This window comes from Equus caballus, chromosome 21, assembly GCF_041296265.1.
Source record: "Equus caballus isolate H_3958 breed thoroughbred chromosome 21, TB-T2T, whole genome shotgun sequence".
NCBI classification, from domain to species: domain Eukaryota; kingdom Metazoa; phylum Chordata; class Mammalia; order Perissodactyla; family Equidae; genus Equus; species Equus caballus.
In genome coordinates, this window is record NC_091704.1 from 25,789,800 (window position 1) to 25,812,877 (window position 23,078).

General features: G+C 39.5%; 2 protein-coding genes and 1 long non-coding RNA gene across 12 annotated transcripts in view; 1 reads left to right on the forward strand and 2 right to left on the reverse strand.

Moving 5' to 3' along the window:
• Positions 1 to 5,372: 5,372 nt before the first annotated feature.
• LOC106782340 (uncharacterized) lies at positions 5,373 to 8,400 on the reverse strand. 2 transcript variants are annotated; one of them, XR_001379360.3, is made up of 3 exons: positions 8,261 to 8,400; positions 6,738 to 7,002; positions 5,373 to 5,611 (listed from the first exon to the last, which is right to left on the reverse strand). It is a non-coding gene; the product is annotated as an uncharacterized lncRNA (long non-coding RNA). The 2 variants fall into 2 exon arrangements; XR_011430345.1 differs by having other exon boundaries at positions 5,373 to 5,856.
• Positions 8,327 to 18,892, forward strand: DIMT1 (DIM1 rRNA methyltransferase and ribosome maturation factor). Of its 3 annotated transcripts, none has more exons than XM_001493893.7 (12): positions 8,327 to 8,919; positions 9,269 to 9,342; positions 10,504 to 10,590; positions 12,325 to 12,386; positions 12,469 to 12,562; positions 12,646 to 12,695; positions 13,795 to 13,918; positions 14,053 to 14,145; positions 14,989 to 15,053; positions 15,695 to 15,758; positions 16,722 to 16,828; positions 18,342 to 18,892. In XM_001493893.7, exons 1-12 carry the CDS (start codon positions 8,841 to 8,843, stop codon positions 18,382 to 18,384), a joined length of 942 nt encoding a protein of 313 aa, XP_001493943.1. In that variant the 5' UTR covers positions 8,327 to 8,840; the 3' UTR covers positions 18,385 to 18,892. The 3 variants fall into 3 exon arrangements, with proteins under 3 accessions (XP_001493943.1, XP_070102337.1, XP_070102336.1); XM_070246236.1 differs by having other exon boundaries at positions 8,682 to 8,919; positions 12,646 to 12,689; positions 13,788 to 13,918; XM_070246235.1 differs by lacking the exons at positions 8,327 to 8,919; positions 9,269 to 9,342 and having other exon boundaries at positions 10,526 to 10,589; positions 12,323 to 12,386.
• Positions 16,679 to 23,078, reverse strand: part of KIF2A (kinesin family member 2A) — a 67,684-nt gene continuing 61,284 nt past the window's right edge. For all 7 annotated transcript variants that reach the window (XM_023625628.2, XM_023625630.2, XM_023625631.2 and 4 more), the window contains one exon: positions 16,679 to 22,087. In XM_023625628.2, coding sequence (XP_023481396.1) covers positions 22,002 to 22,087 — 86 coding nt within the window. In that variant the 3' untranslated portion in view covers positions 16,679 to 22,001. The remainder of the gene's footprint in view (positions 22,088 to 23,078) is intronic.

Below are 23,078 nucleotides of genomic sequence, written 5' to 3' on the forward strand. Positions count from 1 at the left end.
TTTGTACCCTGCAACTTTGCCATAGTTGTTGATTATTTCTAATAGCTTTCTGGTGGATTCTTTAGGGTTTTCTATATGTATAATCTTGTCCACAAACAGTTTCACTTCTTCTTTTCCGATGTGGATTCCTTTTCTTTTTCTTGCCTAATTGCTCTGGCCAAAACCTCCAATACTATGTTGAATAGAGTGGTGATAGTGGGTACCTTTGTCTTGTTCCTGTTCTCAGAGGGATGGCTTTCAGTTTCTCACTGTTAAGTATGATGTTGCCTGCGAGTTTGTCATATATGGCCTTTATCATGTTGAGGTACTTTCCTTCTATACCCATTTTACCGAGAGCTTTTATCATAAATGGGTGTTGCATCTTGTCAAATGCTTTCTCTTCATCTATTGAGATGATCGTGTGATTTTTATTCCTCAGTTTTTAAATGTGGTGTATCACATTGATTGATATGCAGATCTTGAACCATCTCTGCGTCCCTGGTATAAATCCCACTTGATCGTGGTGTATGATCCTTTTAATGTATTGTTGTAGTCAATTTGCCAATATTTTGTTGAAGAATTTGCATCTGTGTTCATCAGCAATATTGGTCTGTAATTTTCCTTCTTTGTGTTGTCCTTGCCTGGTTTTGGTATCAAGGTGATGTTGGCATCATAGAATGAGGTAGGAAGCATTCTGTCTTCTTCAATTTTTTGGAATGGCCTGAGAAGGATGGCTATTAAATCTTCTTTGAATGTTTGGTAGAATTCTCTAGAGAAGCCATCTGGTCCAAGACTTTTGTTTTTAGGAGGTTTTTGATTACTGTTTCAATCTGTTTACTTGTGATTTGTCTATTCAGATTCTCTATTTCTTCTTGATTCAGTTTTAGGAGGTTTTATAAGATTAAGAATTTATCCATTTCTTCTAGGTTGTCCAATTTGTTGGGATATGGTTTTTCATAGTATTCTCTGATAATCCTTTGTGTTTCTGTGGTATTTGTGGTAGTTTCTCCTCTTTCATTTCTAATTTTGTTTATTTGAGTTTTTTCTTTTCTTAGCGAGTTTGGCTAAGAATTTGTCAATCTTGTTTGCTTCTCAAAGAACCACTGATCCTTTCTATTGTCTTTTTTTTAGTCTCTATTTCATTTATTTCTGCTCTGATTTTTATTATTTCCCTCCTTCTGCTGACTTTGGGCTTTGTTTGTTCTTCTTTTTCTAGTTCCATTAGGTGTAGTTTAAGATTACTTATTTGAGATTTTTCTTGTTTGTTGAGGTAGGCCTGTGTTGCTATAAATTTCCCTCTTAGTACCATTTTTGCTGGATCCCATAAGAGTTGATATGTTGGGTTTTCATTTTCATTTGTCTCCACGTACTTTTTGATTTCTCCTTTGATTTCTTCATCGATCAAATGGTTGTTCAATAGCATGTTGTTTAATCTACACATATTTGTGACATTCCCAGATTCTTCTTGTAGTTGGTTTCTAGTTTCATGGCATTGTGGTTGGAAAAGATGCTTGATATGATTTCAATCTTCTTAAATTTATTGAGGCTTGTCTTGTTTCCCAACATATGGTCTATCTTTGAGAATGTTCTGTGTGCACTTGAGAAGAATGTGTATTCTGCTGTTTGGGGATGCAGTGTTCTATATATAGCTATTAAGTCCATCTGTTCCACTGTTTCATTTAAGGCCACTGTTTCCTTGCTGTCCAATCCATCTGTCTTTTGATTGGTGAATTCAATCCATTTACATTTAGAGTGATTATTGATATATGAGGGCTTAATATTGCCATTTTATATATTTTTTCTGGTTCTTCTATATTTCCATTGATTCTCTGCCCTTGTATTGATGACTGCCATTTCAGTTTGGTGGTTTTCTGTGATAGTCTTCTCTATTTTCTCTTTATTTATGATTTGTGGCTCTGCTCTGACTTTTTGTATTGTGAGGTTTGTATAAAATATCTTATAAATGACATAGTCCTTTTTCTGATAGCCTCTTATATCCATTAGCCTAAGCAGGTTCCATCACATTCCTCTCTACTTCTGTGTTTTTGTTGCCACAAATTATTCTTTTTTTTGTGTTGTGAGTTTGTGAGTACATTGAAGTGTTTATAGTTATTTTTTGTGTTTCCTTTCCCTTTATCTTTTATGTTATAATTAAGTTTTTGCTAACCTGTTCTGATCGAGAGCTGAAATTTTCTGATTTTGTCTACCTATTTATTTCTTTGCTTGAGGCTTTGTAACCCCTTTCTTTTTTTTTGAGATATGAGAGCCTTCTTGAGCATTTCTTGTAATGGGGGTCTTGTGGTGACAAACTCCCTTAGCTTTTGTTTATCTGTGCAAGTTTTTATTTCTCCATCATATCTGAAGGATATTTTCACTGCATAGAGTATTCTTGGCTGAAAGTTTTTGTCTTTCAGAATTTTCAATATATCATTCCACTCTCTCCTAGCCTATAAGGTTTCTACTGAGAAATCTGCTGAAATCCTGATGGGAGTTCGTTTATAGGTTATTTTCTTCTCTCTTGCTGCCCTTAATATTTTTTCTTTGTAATTTACTTTTGACAGTTTTAATATTATATGCCTTGGAGAAGATCTTTTTCATTCATGTAATTAGGAGTTCTATTGGCTTCATGTACTTGTACGTCCAGTTCTTTGCTCAGGTTTGGCAAGTTCTCAGCTATTGTATCTTTGAACAAGCATTCTGCTCCTTTCTCTCTCTCTTCTCCTTCTGGAATACCTATAACCCTCATGTTACTTTTCCTAATTGAGTTACATATTTCTCAAAGAAAGTCTTCATTTTTAAAAAATTTCAGTTCTCTCTCCTCCTCCACCTAAAGCATTTCTAGGTTTCTATCTTCAAGGTCACTAATTCTCTCTGCATAAGTTCTAGTCTATTTTTTATGCTTTCTACATTATTTTTTGTCTCATTAATTGTGTTCTTCATATCCAGAATTTTTGTTCTTTGGTTTTTTTCATTCTTCAATTTCTTTGGTGAAGTATTCCTTCTGTTCATTAATTTTATTCCTGAGTTCATTGAACTGTCTTTCTGAGTTTTCCTGTAACTCACTGACTTTCTTTATGATAGCTGTTTTGAATTCTCTGTCAGTTTGATTGTAGTCTTCTGTGACTTCAGGTTTGGTTTCTGGAGAGTTGTCATTTTCCTTCTGTTCTGCAGTGTTACTGTAGTTTTTCATGGTATTTGATGATTTGATCCTCTGCCAGTGCGGAGTGGTAGTAATAACCTTTTCTTATTTGGGCACAGCTTTGGTTACTTTGCTTCTGGTCACCTGGGTCTTGTGTCCCTCCCCTCGTTCTCCATGGGCTCAGATGCTGCTGTCCTGTGCACCACTTGCAGTGCTATTCCTCGGTTGCCTTGGGGTGTTGGTTGCACCACTGTCAAGGGTCCTGGGTCTCAATGTCACTAGGGGGGACCTGGAGACCCAGAGACTTGTATCCAGTCCCCACTGCTGGTGGAGCTGGTGTCAGGATTGTCACCACTGGGGGCTGGGTCACTGCTCTGCTCTGGTCCCTGTTGCTTCTGGTCACAGATTCCACCTGTTACCATTGGGAGGGGCAGGGCCTGCTTTTTCTGTTCTTGCCCCATCTGCTCATGTTGTGTCAGTCTGCTACTCTGCATTTGCACAGGCCAGGCTGCAGCTGCTCAGCAGGGAGCATTTGGGTGGACAGGGCCACTGTGACACTAGGGGTGCTCCTGTGGGTTGGCCTACCACCACTCTGCAAGCATTCACATGCGGCCCAGGCTGCCCCTGCCTCTATTCACAGTTGCACTGGCTGCCGTGTAAGGATCCATAACCTGGATCACTGCCACTGGGGAAGGAGATGGGGCCCACTCCCCTAGTTCCACTGCTTCCCGGGGAGTCCAGTCCACCTTCCTTCAGATGTATAGCTGCATGGATCTCTCAAGCATCCTATTGTGCTATGTAGGGAATTCTTTGTTGGTTAATGGATGTCCATTTAGTTGTAACTTAGAGGGGAGAGACACAGGGAAGAACGCACTCTGTCATGATGTTGATGTCACTCCTGGACACAAATTATTCTTAAATTCATAGTAACCAAAGTTTTAATTTTTTAACTTCATGCTTTAGAATTCACTTGAATCCTATATTAGATTGTTATTAAAAAGTAAAATTGATTTAAATTTTATTTAGAATGATTCAGTATCTTTTGCTTCCCTGCCATTCCACCATGATGAGAGCAATTGACTGTGATACCAACACTCAGCTGGAAGTAGAGACCAATAGAGCCCACTGAAGGCAGGCTGATGTTCTGCTGTGGCAAGGGCACAGACTTACACCCCCACCTCTGCTGCCTACTATCTGAAGGACCTTGAGCAAGTACCTTTAATCTCTATGACACTCAGCCTCTTCATATGTAAAACACGGTGTTCATGGCTGCCCTAACAACTTCACAAGGTTTCACTGAAAATCAAGTTGTGTGGAAAATACTTTAAAACCCATAAAATGCAATGTAAAAATATAATATATAAATACAAATATAAAAATATAATATAAAATAGGTTCTATTATATTCCACAAACAGAATTCTCAGTAAAATAATAATTTAATTTTTGTTGTATTTGAATGTAATTTCATCACATTTTCTGTTAAGATTTAGACAGCACAGTAGAAACTAAGTCTCTAGGTACTCTTTGAAATTGTCCAGCTTGTAAATCAGCACTTCATCTTAGCATTTAGATTTGGATATTGTCACAATAACAATAACATTTCATTTCATTTCAAATTGAACAGCTTGATATTAACTAGATTTCAATTTGATTTTTTTAAAGCTTTTTTTTGCTGAAGAAAATTCACCCTGGGCTAACATCTGTTGCCAATTTTCCTCTTCTTGCTTAAGGAAGACTTGCCCTGAGCTAAGATCCCTGCTAATCTTCCTCTATTTTGTATGTGGGTTGCTGCCACAGCATGACCAATGATGAGTGGTGTAGGTCTCCATCCAGAAATCACACCTGTGCCATCAAAGCAGAGTGCGCCAAACATAACCACTAGGCCATGGGGCTGGCCCCTCAATTTGATTTTTGTTTTATCATATTCAGGAGAATTATATCCTTTTTTCATAGGAACATAGTATTTTAGTGTTAATGAATCTATGTTAAAAGTGTGAAATTCAAATAATCTTAATGTTTTCATGACTTTTAAATACATTAAAAGTCAGCGAAGAACTCTATTTTATACAAGAAAATGCTTAAATCATTTTATTTTTATTCTTTATTATATTTGCTGGCACATTTAAAATGTTATTTCAAGCATGCTGTGAATTTAAATAAGCCTCTTCTTCTACCAAATACTATTATACTTTTTTAAGTCATGATATGTTTTATTAATAAAAATGACAATGAATCAATTATGCACAACCAAATCAAGAAATAATTATTTTTAATTAACAAAAGATATAAACATGAAACCGAGACACATAAAATTGTTTTTTATAATCACAAAGCCATTCATACGTGCAGAGATAACTCAAAAACATTCCAGCATAAATTTCCAATGCTCATTTCCTTAATGCAGCCCATTTCCCAGCATCACACAATTCCTTAGGACTCATGGATCCATGGTGCACCCAATGTTGTCTCATATCTGAATGCTGCCTTGGTACTAACAGAAAAAAATGGATAAAATTTGGCCAGAAGAATAAATGATCCCAAATATAAGAACAATTTCTTTTTTTTTTTTTAAAGATTTTATTTTCTCCTTTTTCTCCCCAAAGCCCCCGGTACGTAGTTGTATATTCTTCGTTGTGGGTCCTTCTAGTTGTGGCATGTGGGACGCTGCCTCAGCGTGGTCTGATGAGCAGTGCCATGTCCGCGCCCAGGATTCGAACCAATGAAACACTGGGCCGCCTGCAGCGGAGCGCGCGAACTTAACCACTCGGCCACGGGGCCAGCCCCCCCCCACATTTTTTCATATCTGTAGGAATTCCTCAACCAACTACGTTATTTTGGTGAAGAAAGTAGTGAATCCCCACCTTCAGTGTGCATCATAACCTCCTAGAGGGTCTCTTAAAAACACATGTTCCAGGGGCCAATCTTATTCTAATTCAGAATGTTTAGGCTGGGGCTCAAGAGTGTGAAGTTCCATTATGTGCTATATTAGTTTGTTAGGGCTGCCCTAACAAAGTACCCCAGACTGGGTGGCTTAAACCACAGAAGTTTATTTTCCCACAGTTCTGGAGGCTAGAAGTCCAAGATCAACATGTCAGCAGGGTCGGTTTCTCCTGAGGCCTCTCTTCTCAGCTTGTAGACGGTCCCCTGCTCCCTGTGCCCTCACATGGTCTTTCCTCTTGTACACACATCCCTGGTTTCTCTTTCTGTGTCTAAATTTCCTCCTTTCATAAGGACACCAGCCAGATTGGATTGGGTCACATGCTGAAGGCCTCATTTTAACTTGGCCACTTCTTTAAAAGCCTTGTCTCCAAATACAGCCACATTCTGAGGTACTAGAGGTTAGGCTTCAACCCAAGAATTTGAGGGGGACACAGTGCAACCCGTAACATTTGCCCTAGAGTTTCTGATGCAGGTGGCTCAACGTTCACACCTAGACAAACACCAAATGAGTCTCTAGGTAAGCTAAATGTGCACACTCACTTCAGTCATTTAGTTTTATGTAGCTTAAAACACATGACCTCTTCCAGGAGGGTCTTGCTATTTTACTGCTAAACAAAATAATTTGGTTCCCATCCTTATTGTCTACCATGCTACATAAAATAGCCTCTCCCACTCACCTGTTGATCTCTTTCTCCTCTGCTTTACTTTTTTCTTCACACTGATCACCACCTGACATAATGTCTGTTTTTCCTCGCTAGAATGTAAGCTCCACTGTTGTTTTGCCTTCTGCTGTACGCCCATTGGGTAGAACAGTGACCCTGGAGACGAGTGTCCTTGATGTGATGTTGCATTCCTTCCGCGAAGGCAAGGTCTTCTGCTGAGAAGGAGCTAGGGAGGTCGTACGGCAGGAGAACTGAGAAGAATTAAGAAGGTTTGAAGAGCCTTTATGGAGAATGGGAGAGGAAGATTAGAGGGAATTCAGGAAGAGCTGGCTGGGCAGGGTTCAGAGCCCAGCCAACTGTGAGCCTATGAGTCCTACCTGCACTGCTGTGTGATGTCCAGCAGTTATCACAGCCGGGAGAGGAGCAGAGAGGGCAAAACGGTTATTCTGATTCTCAATGACCACCATTTCTCCTTAGCACAACATTTTAGGCCCTTCACAGTAAGTCCCTATTTACTCCTCAGCTATACCAAGTTTTTCTTCCTTAAACATCTTTGTACCTTGGCTTTGTGAGTGCTGTTCCTTTTGAATTCTCAACCTTCCCCTGGCTAATTTTTGTTTGTCCTTTGAAGACTCTACTCAAATATTATATTTTGAAAATATTCCATAGTTCCCTCAAATATTAGCCACACTGCTATAATCACACCTCTTTTAATGTGCACAGTCTTTGGAACATAGACCTAGGTTTAAGACAAGCCTGTCATTTTCACTGTGTGATCTTGAGCAAGATAGTAAACATTTTTGTCCTTCAGTTTCCTCATCTGTAAAATGGATATAATGATCAGACCTGTTTCAGAGAACTGTTTGAAAGGGTTAAATGAGATAATGTACCTAAAGTACAGGGCACATAACTGATCAGCAAATGGTGCTACTATAGTAATTATTTGCATGACTCCCTCTCCTGACAGAAAGTTCTTTAAAAGCAGGGATCATTTCATGCTCATCTTTTTATTCCTAACATTTGACACAGTGCCTGGCACACTGTAGATTCTCCAGAATTGTGGAATAAATTAATGATTAATGGAGTGAAAGAGGTGGTTGAGGATGCTACTAGGGCATATGACTTTTTCCCTCAGTTAGAATTACAGCAAAGACAGACCATGACTTGGGCATGCACACGATTAGTTGCACAGGGAAGAGTCAGCTTTGGTAATGACAGAGAAAACTGCTTCTTCAAGGAAAGAGGGTACACACAGAAACATTAAAAACTGAAAGCCATTATATTGGCAGGCAAAACAGACACAGAGCTTGTGCTCGTGGAGTTAACAGGCGGATACCTCATCCTATCACAATACCCAATGCATACCAATGACCACATCTACAGAGTTCCAGACTTTTTGTCTCTCTCAATCGCAAAAACTTTGAGGAGAGCAGTTTCCTATTTAACTTTGGATCTCCAGCACCCAGCAGTGTTTAACACACAGCTGGAGCTCAATAAATGAATGACGTGGCACAGAAGGAAGCGAAGGAACTACTTACTACATTCTCGAGGTTCCTTCGACGCAAGCAGCGGAGAACTCACTTCCCCAAAGAAGCGAGCTCCTCATCCCCACACCCGGGGTCTCCCACCCCAGAACCTGCTGGGAAAGATGAGAGAGCCACGTGACAAAAAGAAACCTTTGGATTTCAGCGATCCCAGAACGTGACTTCATAAGGCATCCACGGCTCCCCTCGCATTTGACAACTTAAACCTCCAGGATACCACACTCAAACCTAGTTTAACAGCTCGCGCAGAAAGGGGCAACAGGCCCCGCCCCCAATTCCAAACTAGCCAATCCAAATTGCCAGAATCAGTAGCGCGGTGCCTTCTGGGATCTGTAGGCTCCCGAGGTGACGCTTTCCTCCCGCTCATGACTACAATTCCCGGCGGCCACTTGGCTCTAAGTTCGGCCCTCTTTCTAGGGGCGGAACCCAGAGCGAACAGGGGGCGGGGTCCTCGCCCCTCCCCCACGTGGCCGGGAGTGGTGTGGGTGGTGCGGCGTAGGGAGCCACACGTGTGGGGTGTTTCGGGGTTGGTACTCGTTGATTTCCCGGACCTGAGGGCCCGCTGCCTGCGAAGATGCCGAAGATCAAGTCTGGGGCGAGCGGCCGCCATCGCGAGCGGCAAGAACAGCGCCGGGAGCTGAAGAGCGCCGGAGGTGGGGACAGCTGGGAGGGGGTGGGTCGGGTCGGGTCCTCCGGCGGGACCCAGGCGAGGGCCGCCGACCGAGACCTGGGCCGGGCCTGGGAGGCCGGTCGGGGCCCGCGCTCCCCGAGCGCGCAAGTCCCGGGCTCCCGGCTGGCCGGCTTCGGGCCCGGCGCGCCGCCTCTGGCTTCCTCCCAGGGCGGAGGCTTGGACGTCCACAGCGCCAGCCGGGCGCCCAGCGTGACGTTGGGTGGGTCTCGTTGGCTCAGAAATCTTCCCCCAGGCCTCCTACTTTCATCTTTGCGACGATCTAATATCTAATCTTAGTTGGGAAATTAAGGCTGTTTCATGTTTTCTTCTAGGACTCATGTTCAACACGGGCATTGGGCAGCACATTTTGAAAAATCCTCTCATTGTTAACAGCATTATCGATAAGGTGGGTGTGGAAGAGGAAAGGGAGAGAGTTGGTAGGTTATTGATTTTATTCTTAGGAATACTTAAGCGCAGAGAGGATGTCTGACACAAAACAGATAGTCTTGTTGAATGAATTGAACAATTGGCAAGATTCGTACGCTGTCTTCGGCATGATTTCCTTCATTCTGTGGGTCTGGGTTTCTCCTGGCTCCAAATTCTGTCTTTCTATAGATTATTTACGTCATACCTGGACGTTTGTACTTGTTCAATAGCAGATTATTACTGTTCTATTCCTAAACACATTTTCCAGGCACCATCTAACACCGTTAGTTTTTATTTACTCCGGAGCCTAAAAATGTGTCTAAACACCGCCTTAGGACGTTTGTTCCCCAGAGAAACTTACACGGTACGATCCAGTGCCCATATAAATTCTTTCCAATTTTCCTGCTGTATGGGTTATTGATGTTCTCTCGTTATGGGTGATTGGGTGTTAGGACATGAAATACAGGTGGTGTAGATTACTTTCATGGTTACAAAGGAAGCATCCTGGAGCTGTAGAAAGAGCATTAGATCCTTAAAGGATCTCATCTTGACTTAGTGTCATTTGCAAAATGAGGGCCTAGCCTTCTAACCTTTTTGGCTCTTGGATTCCTTTGAGCATCTGATGAAAGCTGTGGATCCAGAATACTGCAGCTGTGTGCACACAAACACCCAGTTTTGTGTATAGTTTCTGGGTACTCCTGTGTCCCTGAGACCATACATGGGATGAGAATTGAGAATTTCCAGTACAACACGCTATGATTCTGAGGCACGTTCATCATGTACAGTCCTTTCCGGTTTGAACTTGTTGATAACAGAGTTGGTAACAAGATGCTGTTGGAAGCATTTCCAAGGTAGAAAGCGGAATGCCCATCTCAGAAAGAAGTGCTCTTCCTACTTTTCTAACTCCTAGTTTTCTGACTCCGGACTATTGACCCAACTTAGGAGGCGTGTTACATATCCACTTGCACCTAATGTTAATGAGGTAATTTTGTTAAATACATGGATCATGAAGGAATCTCCTAAAAATGGAGTCAGAATAAGATCTCTTAGCCAAGTGCTTTTGAGGGAAGATATTCAGGTGTAAATGAAATGATGTGTTCGGGTGTGCCAGTAAAGCTAAAGTGGTTGTGCTTGCTTGTAGGCTGCCTTAAGGCCAACTGATGTGGTGCTGGAAGTTGGACCTGGAACTGGCAATATGACTGTAAAGTTGCTAGAAAAGGCAAAAAAGGTAAAAAGGGCATTTAGTGTTTTGGTATCAGAAATGGCTATGTGAGCAAACTCAGCTGGTTTACAAATATAAATCTATTTTAATTAATTGCTATTATTTTAACAACTCCTCTTGCTCCTTTGCTAGAAACTTTATCTTAGAAAATATGGGCAAAACGGGTGAAGGTGGTCAAAAGATACAAACTTCCTGTTATAAAAGAAATAATTCATGGGGCTGTAATGTGCAGCACGGTGACTACAGTTCACAGTGCTGTATATTTGAAAGTTGCTAAGAGAGTAGATCTTCAAAGTTCTCATCACAAGAAAAAAACATTTGTAACTATGTGAGGTGATGGATGTTAACTAGACTTACCTTGCACTATATACATGTATTGAATCATTATGTTGTGCACCTGAAACTAATATAATGTCATATGTCAATTATGTCTCAGTTTAAAAAAATAGATAAAAGAAAATAGGGGTTATGTCAGTCAGGGAAACGGAAGCTACATTAAATATTTCAATACAGGGAATTTAATATAGGGAATTGGTTATGTGGTTGTTAGAGGACTCAAAGAATAAAATGGGAACACTGAGGTAACCCAAAAATAATAATTGCAAAGAGCAGCTACCACCTCTAGGCTTGGGGGAACAAAGCGAGGAGGGTGGAGTTACTGGAACCTAGAGCCTTGGAGGAGGAGATCTAAAGAGCTGGAGCCACGGGCCTCTGAGATTGTGCCACCTGGCCACTGCTGGTACTTTGGCTCTTGGCTAACCCAGTTTCTAATTAAATGGAACCACTGTGGTGTACTCTGGTGAAAGTAGGGAGCACATTTTAAAGACCTTATCTGAAAAGAGTTTAATGAAGAGACTCTTTACAAAATGTGGGAATGGGGTTAAGGGAACCAGTAAGCATTAGTGAAATGCCCAGGAACTAGCAAAAGTAGGAAACAGTTACCATCCAAAGGGCTCAAGGGGCAAGAGGAGGGAACTGTGTGCAGGAGCCCAGTAAGCGTGGGAGCCATGGAGCAGGGGCCACTCCTGATGGAACACAGCCACGACCAGAACTCCTGCAAGGCATGGGGCAGGCATTAGGAAATATTCCGCCTCTCCCCTTGCACCCTGTGATGCCGGTACCTTTCATTGGCCAATCCCAACTGGAAGTCAAAGGGCAAGGGAGCTGGACTGTATCACGCTACAGGGCATAGAGGAAGCTGGAGAATGGATCTGGGAGCCAGACACGCTAAGCAGCACATGTATCTACTCTGCAGACATGGTCTTCCTGGAAGTCAGTAAAACCTCAGCTGATATTGAATTAAGATGACAATTTCAGCCTTTTCTGCTGTCCCTTTTCATTTCCTTGTGAAGTTATCTATGCTGCATACTCTGGACCTTAGTAGACGAGACAAGTGACATACTCATGCTGGGAGCAGTTGCTTTGTATGCTTCTAAGAACATTCACTGCACAGACATTTTATGTGTTTTTTCATCTGCTGTTCAGTTACAAAGCATGGAGCCAGATGAGCACGATTGTCAATTATTTGGGTAGAACTCTGACATTGTCTGGTTGTCTACTTTTCTGGGTGGTGCTTTTTGTTGTTTGAAATGGTAGAGTACAATTGAAGGAATATTGATGATAGAATTGGGAAAAGAAGTTTAATTCATATAAATCATGTAAGAGTTATTATTGAGATAATAAAATTTAGAATCCATAATTAACCTGAAAAACTCTCCCCCCTACCCCCCCAAACTTTAGGTAATTGCCTGTGAACTTGACCCAAGGCTAGTAGCTGAACTTCACAAAAGAGTTCAGGGCACGTGAGTATACATAATAGAATTAAAGTGCATTTCAATCTCATGAACAGTATTCATTTTTAATCGCTTTTTTTCTTATTTTCAGGCCTCTGGCCGGCAAACTTCAAGTAATGGTGGGTGATGTGTTGAAAACAGACTTGCCATTTTTTGATGCTTGTGTGGCAAATTTGCCTTATCAGGTATGTTTTCAAATTGTCGGGAACATTTTACTAAATGTTTCTCTGGTCTCTTTCCCAGAAATAACTAGTTAATTCTCTTGCAGATCTCTTCTCCTTTTGTCTTCAAGCTGTTGCTACACCGACCTTTTTTCAGGTTTGTGACAAAAGCCAAAGTTGCTGCCAAATCTTAGAAAGATTGATGGTTTAGGCCGTGAACACAGCCAGCCAGCCAAAGATGAAAGTTAATTCCATTGAAAAACTACTAGAGAATTTGTTTTGTAGAAAATATCGATTTATGTGGAGGTCGTTCTCTCTCTTTCTCTTTTCAGTTGACAGAGTTATTGGGGGAGGTGTGGGGTCAGTCCTGCTTCTGAGACCAAGACGGCCTTTCCCTATTTTCTAATCCTCCTGCATTAGCCCAGGTCAGACTTTTATTACCTTGTATCTAGACAATTGCAGTGGCCACCTAACTAGTTTCTAGTACAGTCATACTAGTGGTTTTCAAACTGCAAGTCAAAAACCCCTTAGTGTTTATAAAATAAGTTTAGTGAGTCATGACTGTCCTTTTTATTAATGACATGGCTTAGAATATATCAGAGGGCATTCATTGCATGTGGTCCAGATGATTACAGTGTCATGAAACTTGTTTGAGTTACATAAACACATAGACATAGAGAGATTTGCAGCCTGGGTTGCAATGTCAAGTGTATTTCTTAGTGTGACTTATTGTCAAAAAGTTTGAAAGTCGTTGAAGCCCAGCTTTGAAGGTGCTCTTCTCCTGGTCAAGAGCCTCCCAGAGGCTTCCACATTGCTTGCTGAATAAGAAGTCCGTGTCCTTAACCTGTGAAATCAGGAAGACACTGATCTCACAGCCCGCCTCTCCTGCCTCGGCTCTTCCTTGAGGGTGTTCGCTGCCCCTGAATACAGTTCGGCTGCTAAGCCAGTTTTGTTTGTTTGGGTTTTGTTTTCCTGGCAGGGGTGATGGGCTAGTGGCAATCTGAAATACTTCCTCATCTGATCATCGAGGGCTTACAGGTGCAAGAGGTTAGCAATGCAGCCATTATAAAATGAAAAACAAAGCCAACTGGATCATTTTGTGGCTGAAAGTGTTCTCCTCCCTTCCAACCAGCTGGACTAATTATGAACCACAGATATTGCTTTGCTCTATTTCCCTCCCAAGAAAATTCATTACAGTGAAAAAACATTTACAGTAGCAAGTGACCATTTTCCTATCCTTTCTGTTGCCTTTTCAGATGTGCTGTACTTATGTTTCAAAGAGAATTTGCGCTCCGACTGGTTGCAAAACCTGGAGATAAGTTATACTGCAGACTCTCAATTAATACCCAGCTGTTAGCACGTGTGGACCATCTAATGAAAGTAAGTGACTGTTACTGAAATAACGTGGCTTAATTCATCCTTGAGCATCTAGCAGTGCCTTCTGTGAGCAGAGCCTATTTGATTACTAATTTAAAGTTTTTGAGAGAACTACTTAAACATTTTCTGATTAACAGGTTGGAAAGAATAACTTCAGGCCACCACCCAAGGTGGAATCCAGTGTTGTAAGGATAGAACCTAAGAATCCGCCACCACCTATCAATTTTCAGGTGAGGTTAAAATACTACGTCATTCACTAAAGGGGAAAAAAAGCCCAAGCTGGAAGATGTGTGTCTACAGTCAACCTAAATGCACAAACCGAAAAATGTTAATTACGATACATCCCTGTGATGGAGTAGATGGAATAATTTGACACAAGATAGTTGTGAAGACCACGAGAGCATGGAAAATGTTTGCAAAAGGGGAAAAGATTACATGTCATTGCATTTTGCTGAAGATTATAGCTGTGGAAAACATGTACCTATTTGAATAAGACTTGGAAAACAAGATAAAATGAAAATAGTTGTTAGAATAATATTATGGGTATAACTTTTTAATCAAAATTCTTGTTTTAGTAATTTAAAAAGTGACGAAAGCCAGATCACTTGATGTAAAACCTCGCTGCAATCGCTTTGGATAAAAACATGATTGCTTGCGTAGTCAGGAAGCGGTGGTAAATGGAGGGGTTTGTCAGTTACTCCTTCCGGGGGTTCAGGTGAGTTGCACAGCCTGTATTCTAAATCATTTGAAAATGGTACTTAGATTTAAATAAATGCCATGTTCTTTGTTCAGATGATCTATTTATCAAAGATGATCTCTTTGTTCAGATGATGTTCTAAAAATAGAACAATGATCTATTTTTTCTGATTTTTAAAATTGAGGATAAAATATTCAGTGAGGTGTGCAAAAATCAAGTATACACCTTACTTTTGCATGTGTGTCAGCCAGATCAAGATAATAGAACATTTTTATCACTCCAGAAGGTTCTTTTCAGTTTTATGTATTAAAAGAATACCTAGCAAGCATAGGCAAGGTTCGATATTTTGTAAGACAATACCCATTTTCTGTTTCAGGAATGGGATGGCCTAGTAAGGATCACCTTCGTTAGGAAAAACAAGACGCTGTCTGCTGCGTTTAAGTGAGTCTTTCCCTAACTTCTAACGGAGGAGGCCCCATGCTCCGTGTGCTGTGCTAAGTGCTGGAATTTGGTCCTTTCCCGAACAGACATCCTAAAGCATAAAGATTATCCGTGTCCAGACACACTTTACCTTTTTGACTAACTTTATACTTTGGGAGGCAGGGGAATTTAATGAAGATAGTTCCTGGAGTTGGGAATTAGATCAGGCTTTTTTGCAAAACAGGGAAAAAACCAACAACTGACCGGACATCTGCTTAGTTTTCCTTGGAAAAATGGGGTGGTGATAGATTCCTTCCACACTTGTGAAAGATTTGTGCCATTTTATTAACTTGGAAAAATGTAACAGCAATTTGGGGCCCCAGGGCAAAAGAGAGGTGAAAGCCATAATTTTAGCTTTTTTTTAAGGTGATGTTTTGTGGAGTCTAAAACATCTTTAGGAACGTAAGAGATGTGTCTTAGGACTTTACTTTTTAAATGTAACTAGTTCGTGATTGTTTCCTAAGTTTAAATATTCAGCACCTTTTTTAGCTCCTTAATTTCACCATATGGAACACTGACTTAATCTTACAGTAAACTGGAAGGAAATTATTTATAATCTCTGGTTTTGGGATAATAGTGGACATCACTTCTTTTTGCTCTAGGTCAAGTGCAGTGCAACGGCTATTGGAGAAAAATTACAGAATCCACTGTTCAGTCCATAATATTGTAAGCAGAAAATGTTTCTGTGGCTTCAGTGATTTGTTGTGTTTTAAAATGTCCCTCTGCTTGTTACTCTTTTTCATCTATCATTACAATATTCTTGATTTTGTACATTCCATAGGATCCTTAAATGCCAGTATGTAATAGGTAACTAGCGTAACTTGATCTTGAAGTCTGACAGGGCAGTGCTGCTGTAGTTTGTGGAACAGATCTGAGCAACCCTGATTACTCCACTCGATCCTCTCTAACTCCTGACACTGGTTTTTGGCTATAAAACAAAGACTCAGGGATTCAGCTGAGTCATCATTTTCTCAAACTAGGCATGTGTAGCTTGCTCAGCTTAACTTGTATACCATTTGCCATCCTCTGAATTGTGACCATCCCTTCTTGTTTCTTGCTCATGTAGCAATTACAAATTTAACATTACTATTTACTCAGTAACTTTTTTTAATACACATAAATTGAAATAATTAGAATAAAGTGTAGACTGCAGAGCAAACTTTTGGTTGTGAGCCTCATGCTTCTTATTGTTATTATCTGTGCAGCACTTTGAGTGTGTATGAGCACACATACACATATTCATATATAATGACTATGTGATGTTTGATAACTTACTAGTCATCAAATTATTAAACAGCAGACATAAAAATAAATTCCCTTTGTATTTTTTGACTCAGATCTATGGTTTAATATACCACAGTGCTACCTCCATTTTCTCTTTTATGGACAAAGTCATTAGAAATCTGCTTAAGTAGGAAAATATTCAACTGGATTAAGAAAAATCTTTGGATTAAAGATGTGAAGTATGAAATAGTTAATATTCTCAAGTCTTATCTGCACAAGTAGGCTTTAGAAACTCATGAACAGATAAAAGTGACTATTTTATGACTTACTGAACTAAAAAAAAAAGAGTCAAGGTGACTTCATTAAAGATACGTTGTTCATTTATTCTGAATCTTATATTGATAGATAATACCAGAAGATTTCAGCATAGCAGATAAAATACAGCAAATCCTAACCAGCACAGGTTTTAGTGACAAGCGGGCCCGTTCCATGGACATAGATGACTTCATCAGGTAATTACATTTTTCTTTTTCTGAGTGTTTACATTTCTTTCCTGTGACACCTTCAGATTAGGTTAAAGGCTTTTGAGCGGTATAAGGTGCTACCTGGGAGTTATTGCATAGCACTTCCATGGCATGGAATAGTATTTGGTGTAAAAGATGGAGGCTAGTTAGCTGCAGCAGAGTGAACCTTTCCTTTAAGAACAGTTCGAGCCTGGAGAAAGCCTCGCTGTCAGTGTGGCCTGCGCTCCTCCCGTCCAGCCCCCTCCCCCATTCATAGTCCCATTCACAGTCAGTCTTCATAGTTTGTCTCCTCACCGTAGCCTGTAAGGTAGAAGAATCCTAATACATGTAGTTGGACCTAACTCTTATTTTGTTGGGAATAGCTGTTGTCAAACAGATCCTAAGCATGAAATCATGCCAGTTAAATCATACCTGGTTATCATTTCTAACTGGTCTAGGAATACAGTTACTTGTTTTATAGGCCGAGGCAAGTTCTGCACACCTAAAGTAAAAGAAAGGTGTCATCATTATTTGGGCAATGTAGACCAAAATTTGTTTCCCTTGAATTAAGCAAGTCAGTCTTATGAAAGCAGAGTAAGGCTTCAATTACCCAGGTAATTATTAACCTGTACTCACTGCTTTTAATCACTAACACTTTGATTTCCTAACTAATAAACCATCACTTACCACACAGAAGTTTTTGCCTATTTAGCCAATTCATTTTTAAAGCTTCCATGTTCTAGGAGCTGAATTAAAAATGAGGGTAGATTGTTACAAAAGTCATCGGTTTGACTTTTCTAAGCTGGAAACACCGTTCTGTATAACTAAGACAGATGGGGTTAATATTTTATATTGGCGGCTAGCAGTACTAGAGTCTTTATTAGATATTAATCCTAGGAGTTGAACATTGTTCCTAAGTACCAATCTTCCTTTTTCAGACATTTTAACCCATCTTTAACTCATCTGTTTCTATGGGCCATCCTGAAAATAATCTCAGGTCTAAACAGAAACATTTCATCTTATTTCCTTCATTCTCAACAAATTTCTTCAAGGTTATTTAGCGTATGCACTTTGCTAACTAGGATCTCGTAAGTACATGGGTGTCCAGAGAAAAAGCCATGTGCATTAATGTGAATCTCAGTTACAGTGAGCTCCGAGGAAGAATGGACGTGTAAGATGAACCATTCATCCCTCTTCCGTCTTGTTCACGTACCATGTTGAAATGGAACAAGTGCCTGTGAGCTCTTAGGACTGGGATAGTGGAGGTCTAAGATATTTTTAGTCAAATTCATCATAACTTAAGACATATAGACAAGAGGCACCAAAATGATGTGGTTTTAACTAATATATATCTTACATAAATTTAGTGGAAGAATAAACTTGAATGACTAGTGTTAGGAGGGGGTGGGCTTCATAGGTCTGATATGTTCATGTTTTAGAATTCATGCTAATAGGAACTGTGCACTGTTATGTCCTACAAATTAGCTTTTCAATACTATCTCATTTTGGTTTCTTTTTTCAGATTGCTACATGGATTCAATGCAGAAGGTATCCATTTTTCTTAGGTATCTGGAAAACAGAATGTTTCAAACTCAAGTCAAGAAACTGGAATTGTATATTTTTAATAATTTGAGAAGATGAACTGTGCTTTTGTGTCTACTAGGACACTATGTGCTCGACTATTTTTGACTTATACTACTGCTGTCACCATTTATTACTCTAAATTTTCAGGGTAGTAAGTCAGTCAGTTCTAAGTACCCAGCGTTTTTTTTTGGTTTTGGTTTGTTTTTAATATCAAATATACGGCAGGGTCCAATCTATACCTGATAATCTTCAAGAGCCGCAGACACGCACAACTTTACACTTAAACTTATCATTTCTAACAGTTTATTGTATAAAGATGTTACTCTTCCATTTTCTATTATATATTACTGTGAGCTTCTTTAGGCCTTCAGCTCTTTAGGCCTTTGTCCCTCAAGTGGTGAAAAAGCTAAAATATGCTTAACTTAGTCACATATTCCCTATACCATTTCTTGTTATTCATGTGTACAGTAAAACAACTGTTTCTCAAAATGTTTTTATTTTGCTTCTCTCATTCTTTCTGTTTGCCCCTCACAGCTTCTATCATTGCTTCCCCCGTTAGCTACCCTGTCGCATCATAGGCTACGTCGGGGTTCTGAGTAAGCCTGAGTCTGCTCCTGCCACCATGTGGAGCAGGCATATCACCTCCGGGTGCGATTCCTAACCTGTGCAGTGAGGATGCTTGACTGGAATGAAATGAACTATAAGATTATTTTTTCTTCAGGAGATAGTCATAGGTTTCACAAAATTTCAAAGAGTTTTGTAAATCAGAACTGACTTAAAGTTAAAATCTCTGCCCTTCAATTTCACAACAAACAAAAAAGCCAACCAGTCATTTTCCTACAACTACAGGCTTCCAGTATTCATCTGACATCAGGATAATTAAAATTTCCAGTACCTTTTCATATACCTGATGCTTAGTTTTAGAATATTTTTTAAAACAGCAGGTTGAAAATTTCAATAGATGTCATAAAAAAGTCTTAATCAGCTACCAGGTTTAAATCATTATCAATAGGATACTAAATGTTAATGTCTTTTAATAAAGCATTATAGTAGCTGATTATTTTATTTATATAAGGAAATTAATAAAAAAAATCTTCACTGATATTTTGCTTTCTTTATACCTAATAGAAGGAGTGTTTCCAAATTATTTTAACAGAGGTACACTGAGTAAATTTGGAAGGGAAGATAAATTGTTTGCCTAAACAGACTTTTTTGAAATCTGGTTCCACGATGATAGAGTAAAACATTCCTACAGAATTAAAATAATGTATATTCTTAGTTACTTATTAATAGGGCTATCAGCTTTCAAGTCTGAGACAGTAAAGAATATTTAATCCAGATCCAAGAAATTATTCTTTAAATAACAGCTGCATCAAGCCACTTTTGTTACATAAATATTAAATATACTTCAGAGTAGAGTTTTCCAGTATCACAGAACTACTTTGCAAAGTTCACGTGTCCCATCTCTCTCCTTATAGCAACACTGTAAGACTTAATTTAGCATTCCCTCTAGTTCCTTTCCTGCTATGAACTGCTGAGGTGTAGTCCCCTTTCTGGCCATCGGTTTTCCCTATCTGTAAAACTGAAGGACTGGATTATACTACCGAGATCTTTTCTGGTACCAATTCTTTATATACCTTAGTTACTGATCAGAATGAAGCCATTACAGTATAAAGCAGCATATGTGGATATAAGGAGACCTTCCAGAGATAGTATCCATCTAATTTAAATAATAAGTTCAGACTAATCTGTTGTGCTTTAAAATGAGCAAGTTCACAACTCTTGATTGCCCTTTGAAGGTTGCTTAGCCTCAAAAATTACTTTTTAAATAGCCTCTGCAAGGTCAACAGTAATGGTTCTCCATTCCCCCTCTTCTTTTTGAAGTAAACACAAATAGAATATATCTTACAGCTGCAAGAAAACCTGAGTCCCTTCCAAAACAAAGGAGATTGTATTGAAGTAAATTATCTCTAAAACTCATTCCATAGATTTCACTTATTAATAAGCACACTGTGAAAATCTACCTTTGTTCTAGATTTCAAGTTTACAGAGGAGCGTTTCACCATGGTGTTAGGATGCCCAGCACGACCCTCTGACTTCTATCGACAGTGAAGTAGGAGTCTGGCTCACGTGACTCTCTATTCATAGCTTCCCTTTGGCCCGTATGAATGAGCTAGTAGTTCCCTGGAGTCAGTCAAAACAAGATATCCTTGGGAGACGTTCTGTTGTTGATCTACTCCTGGGCTCTACCCTGGGAACTGAGGGAAAACTCCTAGAGAGCGATAGAAATCTTTTAACAAAATATTTACATGAAAAGAGGCCAGTTTTCTTCCTTGGAGTAGCAATCTGTAAAAATAAGTGCCACCACTTAAAAAGTAGCATACCCTAGACCAATTTATTGGTGAGAATTTGGATATTCTCACGAAGTAATGGTGAAACATCACACATTAGGTAATGGAGGAAGCCTGGGTTAGATCTGCCTTTTAAGGCAAAGTCAGCTCTTTTTTTAGCTTAATTCTTTTTCAAGGGAGTTATGTACTGTCTACACTTGGCTTACACTAACAGTTCTATTACGGACTACTTTCGATGTACATGTAAATGTTCATGCATCAGAAGCCAATTTCCTTTAACAGTACATTTAAAACGTACATTTTAGGGTGCTAATGGACACTTCAGCTTAAGTAATGGTATTGGTAAGGATCAAATTGCACTATTAGTCTTGTTAATACCACACTGGAACACACACTGCATATATATGTATTATCCTAAGATAAAACTCTTCTCAGAATTTCATTACTTTTTATTATACACCAACTAGTTTATATTTTAGTTCTTTACAAAGAAATGCTAAGAAAATTATAACCACATATATGGTTTTAAAATCATAATTCCAGATTTCTTTACATATAAGATGGAATGGTCCAGCAGCTATGTCCACTGTCACAGACTTTAGTTCCATTCAATGATATGGCACATCCTGCAAAATTAACTAGTCACACACAAAAAATGTCTCAAATACAGTAAAAATGTACACACAAGAAAGGTAATTTACAATGACAAATACGGAATGTAATTTATCTTGGCTGTGCTTCAGAAATTTAGGGTCAATAGCCTTAATCAAGGCACAAAGCAGGAAGAGGTGAGCACAGCTGTCTCTAGGAGTGGTCAAGGTATGTACAATCACAGATGAGGTATGCATGCACGCAAAGGATTTAAAACTGCTCAGTCTTGCTACAAAAATCGAACCGAGTTAAAAGGAAATGCTGTGGCATCCTCCTACTATTCGCCTCTGGATCAAGTCCACAATCTTACTTCATCATATGGAAAATAAAATTGGCAAGGATCTCCAAAAGTAAATCACCATTTGGGTGAATGAAACAAAATGCTTCACTATTCCCAAATGTTGGTTGTGCCTCCTGGACTAGAAGCATTTTGTAGACAAAGGAGTGCTTCACAAATTGAAATGTCATTCAGGTGAAGGGACAAGACATTTTCCACAGACACTTAAAATTTCAAACTTTCAAATGGCCCTTACAACTGAATCGTTGTATGTTACAGTAGCGAGGGTTCTGGGGATCCTTTAGCAGCAAATACCAATTTAAAGGGCTCGGGGTCTCTTCGGGTTGATTTGCTTGCTGGCCTGTTCTTCTTCTTGCAGAGCTGCACGAAAAGATTTCACTTTATCTTGGAAAAAGAAAAGAACAAGGGAGTAAGTATTGCATTACATGCATTACAGTATACAACTTTGCGGGTCCTATCAAGTCACTTAACATTAACTCAGAATTTTTCCTTTTCTTCTTTGTGGTCCAGAAACTCAACTAAATACAATGCTCAACTACAGCAACAGTTTCATAGATACCTGGAAGTACGTTTTTTTCCCTATATCTTCAATAGGTTTCAGTTCTGTTTGGCACATTTAACAGTGTTTAATTTTAAATTTATTTGAATTCCTTTTGGAGTGTAGACAGGCTGTGTACATGTGTAAAATATGTACAGTCATGTCCAAAAGGAACACTGTGAATCCTATTAAACTGTAAAATAGAAATTTTTTCTCTCATCATTAGGAAATTTCTACTCCTAATTCCTATTTTACCTTTTTAAGCTATGAAATTTTAAGATATTTGAATTTTAAAAACAGACGTCATTTTTTGCTTATCAGGGGTTGTAAAAGGGGATGGGGAAAGGGGATTACAGGATAATACATTCCTTGATCTTACGATTCTGTGTTACCAGCTGTCATATACTGATTCAGAGTCACATAAAAATAAGAAAGAGGTAAGTAAACTGGCAGAGACAAGTAACCGTCAGCTGTGAAGACGACAAATCTTTCTATAACACTGGTTCTCAACCAGGGGTGATTTTTGCCCCCACAGGAGACTCTTGGTAATGTCTATAGACATTTTTTAAATGAATTAATTTTTTTTTTGAGGAAGATTAGCCCTGAGCTAACATCTGCTGGCAATCCTCCTCTTTTTTTCGCTGAGCAAGATTGGCCCTGAACTAACATCCCTGTCCATCTTCCTATACTTTATATGTGGGACGCCTGCCACAGCATGGCTTGACAAGCAGTGCTTGGGTCCGCACCTGGGATCGGAACCGGGGAACCCTGGGCCACTGAAGCGGAGTGTGCAAACATTTAACCACTGTGCCTGGGCTGGCCCATGTCCACAGACAT

Bases quoted from the DNA above. Each gene is read 5' to 3' on its own strand.
- DIMT1 (XM_001493893.7), top strand. From the start codon at position 8,841: ATGCCGAAGATCAAGTCTGGGGCGAGCGGCCGCCATCGCGAGCGGCAA. The intron at 9,343-10,503 runs GTGGGTGTGGAA...GCTTGCTTGTAG, and splicing joins TTAACAGCATTATCGATAAG to GCTGCCTTAAGGCCAACTGA. The intron at 12,387-12,468 runs GTGAGTATACAT...TCTTATTTTCAG, and splicing joins CACAAAAGAGTTCAGGGCAC to GCCTCTGGCCGGCAAACTTC.